Source organism: Homarus americanus, unplaced genomic scaffold (genome assembly GCF_018991925.1).
Source record: "Homarus americanus isolate GMGI-L3 unplaced genomic scaffold, GMGI_Hamer_2.0 scaffold21301, whole genome shotgun sequence".
Classification (NCBI taxonomy): Eukaryota; Metazoa; Arthropoda; class Malacostraca; order Decapoda; family Nephropidae; genus Homarus; species Homarus americanus.
In genome coordinates this window covers 107225-121428 of record NW_024713984.1, presented here as the reverse complement: position 1 = coordinate 121428, position 14204 = coordinate 107225, and the positions used below count along the sequence as shown (strand labels likewise).

General features: G+C 53.8%; 1 protein-coding gene across 1 annotated transcript; it reads left to right on the top strand.

Moving 5' to 3' along the window:
* The first annotated feature begins 9887 nt into the window (after positions 1–9887).
* On the top strand, positions 9888–11768 carry LOC121875311 (glutenin, high molecular weight subunit DX5-like). Its single transcript, XM_042379805.1, has one exon. The coding sequence runs from the start codon at positions 9888–9890 to the stop codon at positions 11766–11768; it is 1881 nt and encodes a 626-aa protein (XP_042235739.1).
* Positions 11769–14204: the final 2436 nt, after the last annotated feature.

The following is a 14204-nucleotide window of genomic DNA, read 5'->3' as shown; positions in this document are numbered from 1 at the left end:
AGGGTTGAGAGGTGAGGGTGAGAGGGTGAGGGGTGGGTGGGGTGTGAGGTGAGGTGAGAGGTGTGAGGGGTGGGTAGGGTGAGGGGTGAGGGTGAGAGGGTGGTGAGGGGGAGGTGGGGTGGGAGAGGTGAGGGGTGAGGAGGGTGGGGAGTGGGTGGGGTTAGAGGGTTGAGGGGGTGGGGTGGGTAGATTGAGGAGGGTGAGGGTGGGTGGGGTGGGAGAGTTGAGGGGGAGGGGTGAGGGAGTTGGTGGGTAGGGAGATGTGGTATAGTAAGAAAACAAGAAAACGTAAGAAATTCTGATTTAAAGCTTTCCCCAGAGCCTAAAAGAACCTTATCTTCCCTCTCACTCCTCATCTACATACCATCATCCTCTCCAACCATCATCTACCCTTCCACATCCATCTCCCCTCTCACTCCTTCATTACCTCTCACATCCATTTCCCTTCCCATAATTCCTCCCCTCTCACCCCTCTCTCCCTCCCATCCTCTTCCCTCAATAAATCAGGTGACGGAGTCATGTTAGCACTCACATCATAGGGTGACAAATGTATACAATCATATAGAAAATACTCTGTGTGTGTGTTGTGTGTGTGTGTGTGTGTGTGTGTGTGTGTGTGTGTGTGTGTGGTGTGTGTGTGTGTGTGTGTGTGAAGGGTTGGATGTTTTATTTCATGGTTTGTTAGAAGAGCTTGTAGAGTGTGTGTGGAGTGGTGAGTGTGGAGTTGGTGGTGTGGGTATGGTGAGTGTGGAGTATGGTGAGTGTGGGTGTATGGTGAGTGTGGAGTATGGTGAGTGTGGAGTATGGTGAGTGTGGGTATGGTGTGTGGGTGGGGGGATATGGTGAGTGTGGAGTATGGTGGTGATGTGGTGTGGTGAGGGAGATGGTGGTGTGGTTTGGTGAGTGGGTGTGTGGTGAGTGGGGTATGGTGGGTGAGTGTGGAGTATGGTGGTGGGTTTGGTGAGTGTGGAGTTTGGTGAGTGTGGGTGGTGAGTGTGGAGTTTGGTGAGTGTGGAGTTTGGTGAGTGGAGAGTGTGGAGAGTGGTGTGTGGAGTGTGGTGGGTGGGTGGTGTGGAGTATGGTGAGTGGAGATGGTGGTGTGGTATGGTGGGTGTGGTGTGAGTGTGGGTTTGGTGGTGGGTATGGTGAGTGTGGAGTATGGTGAGTGTGGAGTATGGTGTGTGGGTTGGTGAGTGTGGAGTGTGAGTGTGGGTTGGTGGTGTGGAGTTTGGTGAGTGCAGAGTGTGGCGAGTGTGTGGAGTGTGACGTGTTTGTAGTGTGATGCTTGTGGCTGCAGTCGGTATGTGGTGGCGGTGGTCAGTATGGAGTGTGACAACATCAATTCCTTCTTCTCTCCCCCCCTCACACACAGACTTGCATTTAATTCCGTTTCTCAAGTCGACACAACTCTAAACTCAATCAGACCAGCGTCTCAATCTCCTGGCCAGTGCAGAAAGCACCGTCTGGAGCCTCCCTCCCTACCTCACTACCACCATCACCGCCTGCAGCAACAACACCAGCAGCAGGGGAGGACCATGATCACCAGCAGGAGGAGGACCATGATCACGCAGGAGACCATGATCACCGCAGGAGGCCTGAACAGCAGGGGACCATGATCACCAGCAGGAGGAGGACCATGATCACCAGCAGGAGGAGGACCATGATCACCAGCAGGGTGGACCATGTCACCAGCAGGAGAGGACCATGATCACCAGCAGGAGGACCATGATCACCAGGGAGACCATGATCACCAGCAGGGGAGACCATGATCACCCAGGAGGATGATCCCAGCAGGAGAGGACCATGATCACCAGCAGGAGGACCATGATCACCAGCAGGAGGAGGACCATGATCACCAGCAGGAGAGCATGACTAGCAGGAGGAGACCATGATCACCAGCAGGAGGAGGACCATGATCACCAGCAGGAGGAGGGACCAGATCCAGCAGGAGACATGATACAGCAGGAGGGACCATGATCAGCAGCAGGAGGACCATGATCACCAGCAGGAGGAGGACCATGATCACCAGCAGGAGGACCATGATCACCAGCAGGAGGAGGACCATGATCACCAGCAGGAGGAGGACCATGATCACCAGCAGGAGGGAGGACCATGATCACCAGCAGGAGGACCATGATCACCAGCAGGAGGAGGACCATGATCACCAGCAGGAGGAGGACCATGATCCCAGCAGGAGGAGGACCATGATCACCAGCGGAGGAGGACCATGATCACCAGCAGGAGGAGGACCATGATCACCAGCAGGAGGAGGACCATGATCACCAGCAGGAGGACCATGATCACCAGCAGGAGGAGGACCATGATCACCAGCAGGGGACCATGATCACGGGAGGAGGACCATGATCACCAGCAGGAGGACCATGATCACCAGCAGAGGAGGACCATGATCACCAGCGGAGGAGGACCATGATCACCAGCAGGAGGAGGACCATGATCACCAGCAGGAGGACCATGATTACCGCAGGAGGAGGACCTGATCACCAGCAGAGGAGGACCATGATCACCAGCAGGATACGATCACCAGCAGGAGGACCATGATCACCAGCAGGAGGAGGACCATGATCACCAACAGGAGGAGGACCATGATCACCAGCGGAGGAGGACCATGACCAGTAGGAGGAGGACCATGATCATCAGCAGAGGAGGACCTGATCCAGAGGAGACCATGATCACCAGAGGAGGCAGGAGACCATGGTAGATACAACGATGGATGGAGGGCACACACACACACACACACACACACACACACACACACACACACACACACACACACACACACACACAATCACTTGCCAACGTCTCTTCATAATATCCTGACAACGGGGGTTAATTATTATGACCCGTTGTAAACTCTCATCTGTAATCCTCTTGCGCTACTGTCACAGGACGAGTGTGGGGTGCACAATAAAGTAGCCGCTGTAAGCTGCAAAATCAAATCTTGAAATACAAAATCATAAACATCTCCTAAAAATGCCTTTAATAATATACGTCATCCACATTCACATACATCCCTGCCTCCACACATACAAACACCCCTACACAAACACCCCCACACAAACACCCCACACACAAACACCCCACACACTCACATCCTTGACCACCGAAGGTCAAGACGTACCTGGCGCCTCCTGAGCAGCCAGGTCAACTGAGTTAAGCTCCATACCAACCCCTCCCTGAACCCTCCCCACCGGAATATCAACAAGTTCTCGCCAGAAGTTACAATTTCATTTAGAAAGGAACGGAACCAGTGTTAAACAGAGGTGAACAGTGGTGAACAGTGCTTAAGTCAGTGAGAACAACTCACAGTACAGTCGTACCGTTAACTCACACAGTGAGGTCCCAGGTACCAGTGATAACGGCCGTGAGACTAACAACAACCAGCGATGTGTTAATCCGTCTACGATAGGAAGGCCTAAGACCACACCTCACTCATATAAACACCATCTGTGAGGAATTACTACACCACGAGGTCCTCATAACACCATCTGTGAGGGAATTACTACACCACGTGAGGCCCTCATAACACCATCTGTGAGGGAATTACTACACCACGTGATGCCCCCATAACACCATCTGTGAGGGAGTATTACACCACGTGAGGCCCCTCATAACACCATCTGTGAGGGAATTACTACACGAGGTCCTCATAACACCATCTGTGAGGGAATTACTACACCACGTGATGCCCCCCATAACACCATCTGTGAGGGAGTTACTACACCACGTGAGGCCCTCATAACACCATCTGTGAGGGAATTACTACACCACGTGAGGTCCCTCATAACACCATCTGTGAGGTAATACTACACCACGAGGTCCTCTAACACCATCTGTGAGGTAATTACTACACTACGTGAGGTCCCTATAACACCATCTGTGAGGGAATTACTACACCACGTGAGGCCCTCATAACACCATCGAGGGAATTACTACACCACAGGTCCCTATAACACCATCTGAGGAACTACTACACCACGTGAGTTCCTCCTAGCACCATCTGGGAGGGAGTTACTACACTACGAGTTTGCTGTTCAACACCTACATTAATCTGTGTATGTTCACTGTATGTCTTTACCTTTCTAATGAAGGCTTTGTTAAACCACCAATGTATGTTAAGTCATTTATGTCCAATGTATATTTTCACCAAAGGCAGAATTTTTCACAAAACCGTTAATTATTATTATATAAAACACACATCCCCACACAAACATCCCCACAAACATCCCCCACACAAGCATCCCCACACACAAACATCCCCACACAAACATCCCACACACAAACCCCCACACAAACATCCCCACACACAAACCCCACACAAACATCCCCCACACAAACATCCCCACACACAAACCCCACACACAAACATCCCCCCACACAAGCATCCCCACACAACATCCCCACACAAACATCCCCCACACACAAACCCCCCACACCACAAACATCCCCACACAAACATCCCCCACACAAACATCCCTCACACAAACATCCCCCACACACAAACCCCCACAAACATACCCCACACAAACATCCCCCACACACAAACATCCCCCACACAAACATCCCCATACAAGCATCCCCACACAAACATCCCCACACAAACATCCCCACACAAACATCCCCCACACAAACATCCCCACACACAAACCCCACACAAACATCCCCACACACAAACCCACACACAAACATCCCCACACAAACATCCCCACAAGCATCCCCCACACAAACATCCACACAAACATCCCCACACACAAACCCCACACAAACATCCCCACACACAAACCCCACACAAACACCCCACACACACAAACACACCCACACACACAAACACCCCACACACACAAACACCATCCACATGCACAAACACACACAAACACACCCACACACAAACATCCCCACACACAAACATCCCCACACACAAACACCCCCACACACAAACACCCCACACACAAACACCCCACACACAACACCCCCCCACACACACAAACATTCCCACACACAAACACCCCACAAAAACACCCCACACAAAACCCCCCACACACAAACACCCCCACACACAAACATCCCCCACACACAAACACCCCACACACAAACACACAAACAAACATCCTCACATACAAACCCCCGCACACACAACACATTTACCTTCAGCTGCTACACTGCCCTACCACCCACCCCCTCCCACCCCCTCCCTTCCCTCACCACCCCCTCCCCTATTTACTACACTAATACACACACGGAATGAATAATAACAATAGGACAAAGAGATCCCATTTTAAATATCTCCGAGTCTCCTTTATCCCACTTCCCACCAACCTCTCACGCCCACTCCTCAACCACTTTCACTCGCAGGACTTCCCTCACTCTCTCCATCCACCTCCACACCCTTGGACCCTCCTCACACTACCTCCGACCTCTCTCCCACCCATCGTCCTCCACACCACCCCATGATCCCCTCACACACCACCCCTGGCCCTCTCACACCACGCCTGATCCTCTCCGCCCTGACCTCACACACCCACCCCTCACCCCTCCACACCACCTCACTCTCACACCACCTCACCTCTCACACCCCTACCTCCCCACATCACCCCTGACCCTCTCACACCACCCTGACCTCACACCACCTCACCTCCACATCACCTCACCTCACACCCACCTCACTCCTTCACACCACCCTCACCACCACACCACCACCCTCTCACACCACCTCACCCTCTCACACCACCCTTTCACACTCACCTCACTCCTTCACCACCCCTCACTCTCACACCTCACTCTCCTCACCACCCACGTCCTAGTCCTGATGTTTCTTCCAACAATAAGGAAAATGTCTCAGTCAACACAACAGCAGATAGTCTCCTCCTTCGCCCTTCATCCCTGGCTTACATAAAACAGTGTTGATGGGCAAGTGGAGTGGCAGATACACACACATACAGCCTGGTACTGTGTCCTGGGTGGTAGAGGGTGGTGGAGGGGTGATGGTGATGGGTGGTAGAGGGTGATGGTGTGGGTGGTAGAGGGTGGTGGGGGGGTGGTTGGTGGTAGTGGGGTGAGGGTGATGGTGGATGGAGAGGGTGGGTGGTGGAATGTGGGTGGTAGAGGGTGATGGTGGTGGGTGGTAGAGGTGGGGGTGTAAGTGGGTGGTTGGTGGTAGTGGGTGGTAGAGGGTGATGGTGGTGTGATGGTAGAGAGGTAGGTGGTAATGGGTGGTATAACCTGCCACAACACACCTTCACACCAAAAATGCAGTCAATCCATTCAGTCTCCGGGAAGTTATTGAGCGGAAACCAACATATATGCCACGGACGGACGGAGGGACGGGCAGCAATTTGGTATACTCGGGTGAAGGGGGAGAGAGGCGAGTGAGGGAACATATAAAGGCAGGAACAGGACCAGTGACTTCCTCGTGCCGAGGATGAAAGGTTGCTATGGTAACTGTTAGGTAGGGAAGGAAGGGCGTGTAGAAGGGAGCCCTGGCCGCTTATGGACAGGTGGGGGTGGGAGCTAGTATAGCCAATGGAGAGGGGGACCTGGTATCCTAGTAAAAGGGGGGTCCTGGCAGCCTAGTAGAGAGAGGGGGGTCCTGGCAGCCTAGTAGAGAGAGGGGGCTCTGGCAGCCTAGTGGAGAGGGGGTCCTGGCAGCCTAGTAGAGAGAGGGGTGTCCTGGCAGCCTAGTAGAAAGGGGTCCTGGTAGCCTGGTAGGGGAGGGGAGGGTCCTGGCAGCGTAGTAGAGAGAGGGGGTCCCAGCCTGGTAGAGAGGGGGGTTCCTGGTAGCCTGGTAGGGAGGGGGGTTCCTGGCAGCCCAGTAGAGAGAGGGGGGTCCTGGTAGCCTAGAGAGGGGGGTCCTGGTAGCCTGGTAGGGAGTGAGCCATGGCCGCCTGGTGGAGATCTCGTCAACACAGAAGTACTCCCGAGAATAAAAAGGAGCCAACGAGTAAATCCTCTCCATAAAAAGGAAGAGATGTAGAAAAGAGGAGGTGGGAGACAGAAGGACTAGACCAGACGGTGGAGAGATAGAGAGGGAAAAAGAGCGGTAAGAGAAAATAGAGAGACGACGAAAGAGAAAGAGAGAGGACAGAAGAGAGAAGATAAGAGAAATTATTATGAAACGAAGAGAAGTCAAAATGGCATCAATAATCCACCCTGGACTGTATCGTAACTAAAGACGCTCCTCTGTTCATCTCCAGAAGAAGAAGAAGAAGAAGAAGAAGAAGAAGAAGAAGAAGAAGAGAAGAAGAAGAAGAAGAAGAAAGAAAGAAGAAGAGAACGGAGGAATCCAACAGGGCGGTGGAGGCTAGAGAAGTGAAGACCCTCAGTATCATCACGGCTTTACTTGAGCACCAAAGTCAAATTACCTCTGTAAGGGAAGACTTAAGGAGACTTGAGGGGGGTAGACTTGAGGGGGGTAGACTTGAGGGGGGGGTGTGAGTAGAGAGATGAAGAGATATAAGGCAAAGGAGAAAAGATATTTAAATAAAAGATAAAAGAGATTGAGAGAGAGAGAAAGAAATAAGAGAAAGGAGAAAAAATATAGAACAAATATATAAGAGAGAGAGAGGAGAGAGAGAGAGAGAGACTATCACACGGTTGAATAGGAAGCTGAGTGAATTAAGACCAGGGAGGCAACGAGCACCAAGGCACTACACACACACACACACACACACACACACACACACACACACACACACACACACACACACACACACACACACTACTACTACTACTACTACTACTTTGCTGTCACCCGAATAGAGTATGACGATCATCCAGCTATGATATAATGATATGAGTTATTAAAGTTGTAACCTAGGTTGGTGAGTTTTGAGGTGACTAAAGAGGCCGATACGGGACTGGCAGGGTCGTTCACAGAAGCAGAAGGCTACAACTAGTGCGGAGGGCGGTAGTGTCCATCCGGCGTTGGCGCTTGTCTGCCCGTTATGCAGTCGGCTAACTCAAGCATTGACATCATCTTGTATGAGCCTCCAAGTGTCCCAGGTGAGGGGGTCGATTTGGCACTTTTTCAGGTTTGTCTTAAGACTATCTTTATACCTTTTCAGTTCCCCGCTGGCGTTACGTTTACCATTCGTTAGATGACTGTAAAGTAGCTGCTTTGATAGTCTACTGTCGTCCATGCGGGTAACATGACCAGTCCAACGTAGTTTTCGTGGATAATGGCAAACACACACACACACACACACACACACACACACACACACACACACACACACACACACACACACACACACACACACACACACACACACACACACACACACACACACCAGCCAAGAGCCTTGTGACGGAGCTAGGCAGGAGGTGAGGAGTTCCAGACGACAGAGTAGGTGAGGGGAGGAGAAGTGAGGAGAGAATAGTAGAGGTTGGAAGAGAAGTGAGGAGAGAATAGAGGTGAAGAGAAGGAGAGAGAATAGTAGAGGAGAGGAGAAGGAGGAGAGAAGTGGGGAGGTGAAGAGAAGTGAGGAAAGAATAGTAGAGGTGAAGAGAAGTAGGAGAAGTAGGGAGAAGAGGAGCCTGTGAGGGAAACAGCAGGAAGGTGAATAAGATATGGAATGATGAGGAGGGAGAGGGATGTGTGGTGAGAGGAGGATGTGGGTGAGAGGAGGGATGTGTGAGAGGAGGGATGTGGTGAGAGGAGGGATGTGGTGAGAGAAGGGATGTGTGGTGAGAGGAGGGATGTGTGGTGAGGTGAAGGGATGTGAGAGGAGAGATGTGTGGTGAGGAGGGATGTGAGGTGAGGGATGTGTGGTGAGGTGAGGATGTGTGGTGAGAGGGAGAGATGTGTGGTGAGATGAGGGATGTGTGGTGGGAGGGAATGATGTGTGGTGAGATGAGGGATGTGTGGTGAGAGGTAAAGGATGTGTGGTGAGGTGGAGGGATGTGTGGTGAGGTGTAAAAGGGATGTGGTGAGCAGAAAACTATTAGGGAGGGAGAGGACATAGAATAAAACAGTGTGTGGGGGTGGACTAATAGGGAACCAGAAAGACAGGTATAGCTAGTGGCAGGTGTAATTAATGAGGCTAGAGGCAGGTATAATGAATAACAGTGTATGTGTGTGGGGAAACAAACGAGGGGGAAACAAAGAGGGGAACATAACCATCACCACTACCACATTATTGTATATACATTGCCCCCTTTTACCTAAGAAGAGGGAAATGGTAACAGTAATAATTCCCCTAGCTTCACCTCCCCTTTCTCTTTCCCCTCTCTAAGACCTCCTCCCTCTAAGACCTCCTCCCACCTCCCGCAGAAGAAAGTCATTGTCTTTGTGGGTGTCTTAAACCGTGGTTGACGTATGAAACGCAACAATGTGTCGACCTGGGTTGCCACGAACAGGGTGGGGAGTGATGAGTCTAGCCAGGGCAATGGGTCATATACAATGTGGCTTCCTCGTGCACTGAGGTGTCAATCACAGGAGATGAGAGAGTGGCTTCCTCTCATGTACTGATTCGTTAATGAGGTGGTGAAGTGTCGCTTCCTCACAGGATATCTACATTTTCAAGGGGAATGAGGATGTGTTCGAGGATTGAACCTGGGTGAGGACGTGTAGGTGAGGGAGGCAAGCTGGGTGAGGACGTGTAGGTAGTGAGGGCGGCTGGGCGGGTAATGAGGGCGGCAGGGTGGGTAATGAGGGCGGCAGGGTAGGTAATGAGGGCAGCAGGGTAGGTAATGAGGGCAGCAGGGTAGGTAATGAGGGCGACTGGGTAGATAATGAGGGCGACTGGGTAGGTAATGAGGTAGCCGAGGAGGAACACGTCAGCCCGGGGTGCAGGAAGACGGACCGCCCGATATCACTAGTCATTTGAATTGAATTACTTACAAGAGAGAGATCCTTTTACCCGAGACGGGAAATGAGGCGGCCCGTAACAAGGGAGGAGGTGAAGGACGAAGAAGAGGAGGAGGAAAAATCTGGTAGGATAAGATGGAGGAGGACGCCAGCCACTCATCCTGCCCGTAATCAACCCAACCAGCCAGGGGACTCAACCAGCCAGGGACTCAACCAGCCAGGGACTCAACCAGCCAGGGGACCCAACCAGCCAGGGACCCAACCAGCCAGGGGACCAACCAGCCAGGGGACTCCAGCCAGGGGGACCCAACTGCCAGGGGGACCCAACCAGCCAGGGGAGGACCCACAGCGAGGACCCAACCAGCCAGGAGGACCCAACCAACCAGGGGACCCAACCAACCAGGGGGACCCAACCAGCCAGGGGACCCAACCAGCCAGGACCCAACCAGCCAGGACCCAACCAGCCAGGGGACCCAACCAGCCAGGGGGACTCAACCAGCCAGGGAACCCAACCAGCCAGGGGACCCAACCAGCCAGGGGACCCAACCAGCCAGGGGACCCAACGCAGGAGGACCCACCAGCCAGGGACCCAACCAGGGGGACCCAACCAGCCAGGAGGACCCAACCAGCTAGGGGGACTCAACCACCAGGAGGACCCAACCAGCCAGGGGACCCAACCAGCCGGGAGGACCCAACCAGCCAGGAGGACCCAACCAGCCAGGAGGACCCAACCAGCCAGGGGACCCAACCAGCCAGGGGACCCAACCAGCCAGGGGACTCAACCAGCCAGGGGACTCCAAACCAGCCAGCGGAACCCAACCAGCCGGGACCCAACCAGCCAGGAGGACCCAACCAGCCAGGAGGACCCAACCAGCCAGGGGGACCCAACCAAGCCAGGAGGACCTACGAGGGGGACCACCAGCCAGGGGACCCAACCAGCCAGGGGACTCAACCAGCCAGGGGACTAAACCAGCCAAGGGGACTAACCAGCCAGGCGGACCCAACCAGAGGGGGACCCAACCAGCAGGGGACCAACCAGCCAGGAGGACCAAACGCAGGGGACCCAACCAGCCAGGGGACCCAACCAGGGGGATCAACCAGCCAGGGGGACCCAACCAGCCAGGGACCCAACAGCCAGGGGACCCAACCAGGGAACTCAACCAGCCATGGGACCCAACCAGCCAGGAACCCACCAGCCAGGGGACCCAACCAGCCAGGGGACCCAACCAGCCAGGAGGACCCAACCAGCCAGGGGACCCAACCAGCCAGGGGGACCCACCAGCCAGGGGACTCAACCACAGGGGATCAACCAGCCAGAGACTCAACCAGCCAAGGGGAACCCACCAGCCAGGGGGACCCAACCAGCCAGGGGACCCAACCAGCCAGGGGGACCCAACCAGCCAGGGGACCAACCAGCCAGGGGGACCCAACCAGCCAGGGGACTCCAACCAGCCAGGGGACCCAACAGCCAGGGGACCCAACCAGCCAGGGGACCCAACCAGCCAGGGAACTCAACCAGCCAGGGGGAACTCCAACCAGCCAGGGGGACCCAACAGCCAGGAGAACCCAGCAGCCAGGGGGACCCAACCAGCCAGGGGACCCAACCAGCCAGGGGACCCAACCAGCCAGGAGGACCCAACCAGCCAGGGGGACCCAACCAGCCAGGGGACCCAACCAGCCAGGGAGACTCAACCAGCCAGGGAACTCAACACCAGCCAGGGGACCCACAGCCAGGGACCCAACCAGCCAGGGAGACACCAGGGGGACCCAACCAGCCAGGGGACGCCAGGGGGACTCCAACCTTGGAGGACCCAACCAGCCAGGAGGACTAGCCAGGGGGACCCAACCAGCAGGAGGACCCAACCAGCCAGGGGACCCAACCAGCCAGGAGGAACAGCCACGGGACACACAGCCAGGGACACACACACACACACACAGGAGGTGATCACCGAGAACAGAAAAAACAGCGCGGAGGTGAACAGGGAAGTGGGGAAATGAGGAAAGAAAAAAATGAGGGGATGCTAATGACGAAGAGAAAAGAGAAACAGCGGAAAGAAGGAAGTGGAGATAAAGATGGAGACATATCATGTGGGTGTTTTTTCCATCGTCTACCAGGCTAACATCCACCCCTCCATCATCCACCTCCTCCATCATCTACCTCCTCTATCATCTACTTCCTCACCATCCACCTCCTCCATCATCTACTTCCTCCACCATCTATTTCCTCCATCAATCATCATAAATCGTCACATCATCCAATAAATAACATCATCAACAAAAATATTAATATCATCAGGAACAGTTAATTACTATTCCCATTCCAGGTATTATTAATTCCTTCTCCTCCCCAACCCACCCTATTAAATGGCTAACACCTCCTGATGTTTTACTACCTGGTCTACACTATCAACACCACCACCACCATCACCACCACCACTACCTGGTCTACCCACCTAGCGAACTACACCACCACCACCACCACCACCACCACCACCACCACTACTGGTCCACCACACCCAGAACACCACCACCACTACCTGGTCTACCACACTAGCAGACACCACCACCACCACCGCCCACTACCTGGTCTACACCTAGCAGACACCACCACCACCACCACCACCCTTCCTGGTCTACCACCTAGCAGGCACACCACCACCACCCCACCTACCTGGCTACCACCCCCACACCACCACCACCTGGTCTACCACACCTAGCAGACACCACCACCACCACTGGTCTACCACACCCAGCAGACACCACCACACAGCACCACCTGGTTTACCACGTCCAAAGACACCACCTCCACCTGGTCTACCACACCTGCAGACACCACCACCACCACCTGGTCTACCACACCTAGACACCACCACCACCACCTGGTCTACCACACCCTCAGACCACCACCACCACCTGGTGTACCACACCTACAGACACCACCACCACCACCTGGTCTACCACACCCAGCAGACACCACCACCAAACAGCACCACCTGGTCTACCACGTCCAGCAGACACCACCACCACCTGGTCTACCACCCAGCAAACACCACTGTACACTCCACCACCACCTGGTTTTATCACACCCAGCAGACGCCACCACCACCCCACCACCACCACACCACCACCGGTCTACCACACCCGAGCACCACCACCACCACCACCACTCCCCAGCGGATAAAACTGACAGCAGAGGAGAGGACCTAACTCTCCCCTCCACCTGGCACATGTAACTCCAGGTCCGAGGAGAGTCGGTGGAGTCGAGGCAGAGTCAGTGGGTCAGGTCAGGAGGACGAATGTGAGTTAGGGGAATGTTTAGAGGAGTCAGGGCAAGGGGGTTGTCAGGGTATGAGGATGTCAGGAAGTCGGGGTGTCGGGTATGGGGATGTCAAGTCGGGGTGTCGGAGTATGGGGATGTCAGGAAGTCGGGGGTGTCGGGGTATGGGGATGTCAGGAAGTCGGGGTGTCGGGTATGGGGATGTCAGGAAGTCAGGGTGTCGGAGTATGGGGATGTCAGGAAGTCAGGGTGTCGGAGTATGGGGATGTCAGGAAGTCAGGAGTCAAGATGCCGGGATGTCAGGAAGTAAAGATGTCGGAGTTTCAAGAGTCAAGATGTCAGGGGAGACGAAGCGTCGGTGGAGGAGGAGGAAAGAGGAGGAGGAAGGAAGGGGAAGAAGAGGAGGAGGGAGGAGGAGGAGGAGGAGGAAGGAGGAGGAGGAGGAGGGTGAAGGGGGGAGGAGGAGGGAAGGAAGGAGGAGGAGGGAGGAAGGAGGGTGAAGGAGGAGGAGGAGGAAGAGGAGGAGCGAGGGAAGAGAAATGAGAAGGAAAAAGATGATGATGATGATGGGAAGGAAAAAGGTAAGGAAGGAAGAGGTAAAAAGACAATAAAGGGAAGGGTGGGAACAGGAGGAGGAGAAGGAAAGGAGAGGTAAAAGACAATAAAGGGAAAGGTGAGGAACAGGAGGAGGAGGAAGGGAAGGAGACGACGAGAGAAGGACAAAGAAAAGTATAATGAAACGAGAGAAGGAAGGTGATGGAAGGGGGGAAATGGACGGAGGAAGGGGAGGAAAGGTAAGAAAGGAGAGATGGAAGAGGAGAAAGGGAAGGGAAAGGAGGAAGAAGGAAATGAATAAAAAAAGAGGTAGAAGGGAAGAAGAGAACAGAGAGGAAGAGAATGGGGAGATGGACAGAAGGCGAAACGAAAGATGAAGAGAGAGAGAGATGAGAATTATAAACAAAGGAAGAGAAATGGACCAGAGTAAAACATGGAAAGGGAACCAGAATGTGAGAGAATGAAGGGGAGTTGAAGACACACTTTTCTCTCCCTTTATTTATCTATCTCCTCTCTCACTTTATCTATCTATCTATCTCTCATTGAGGT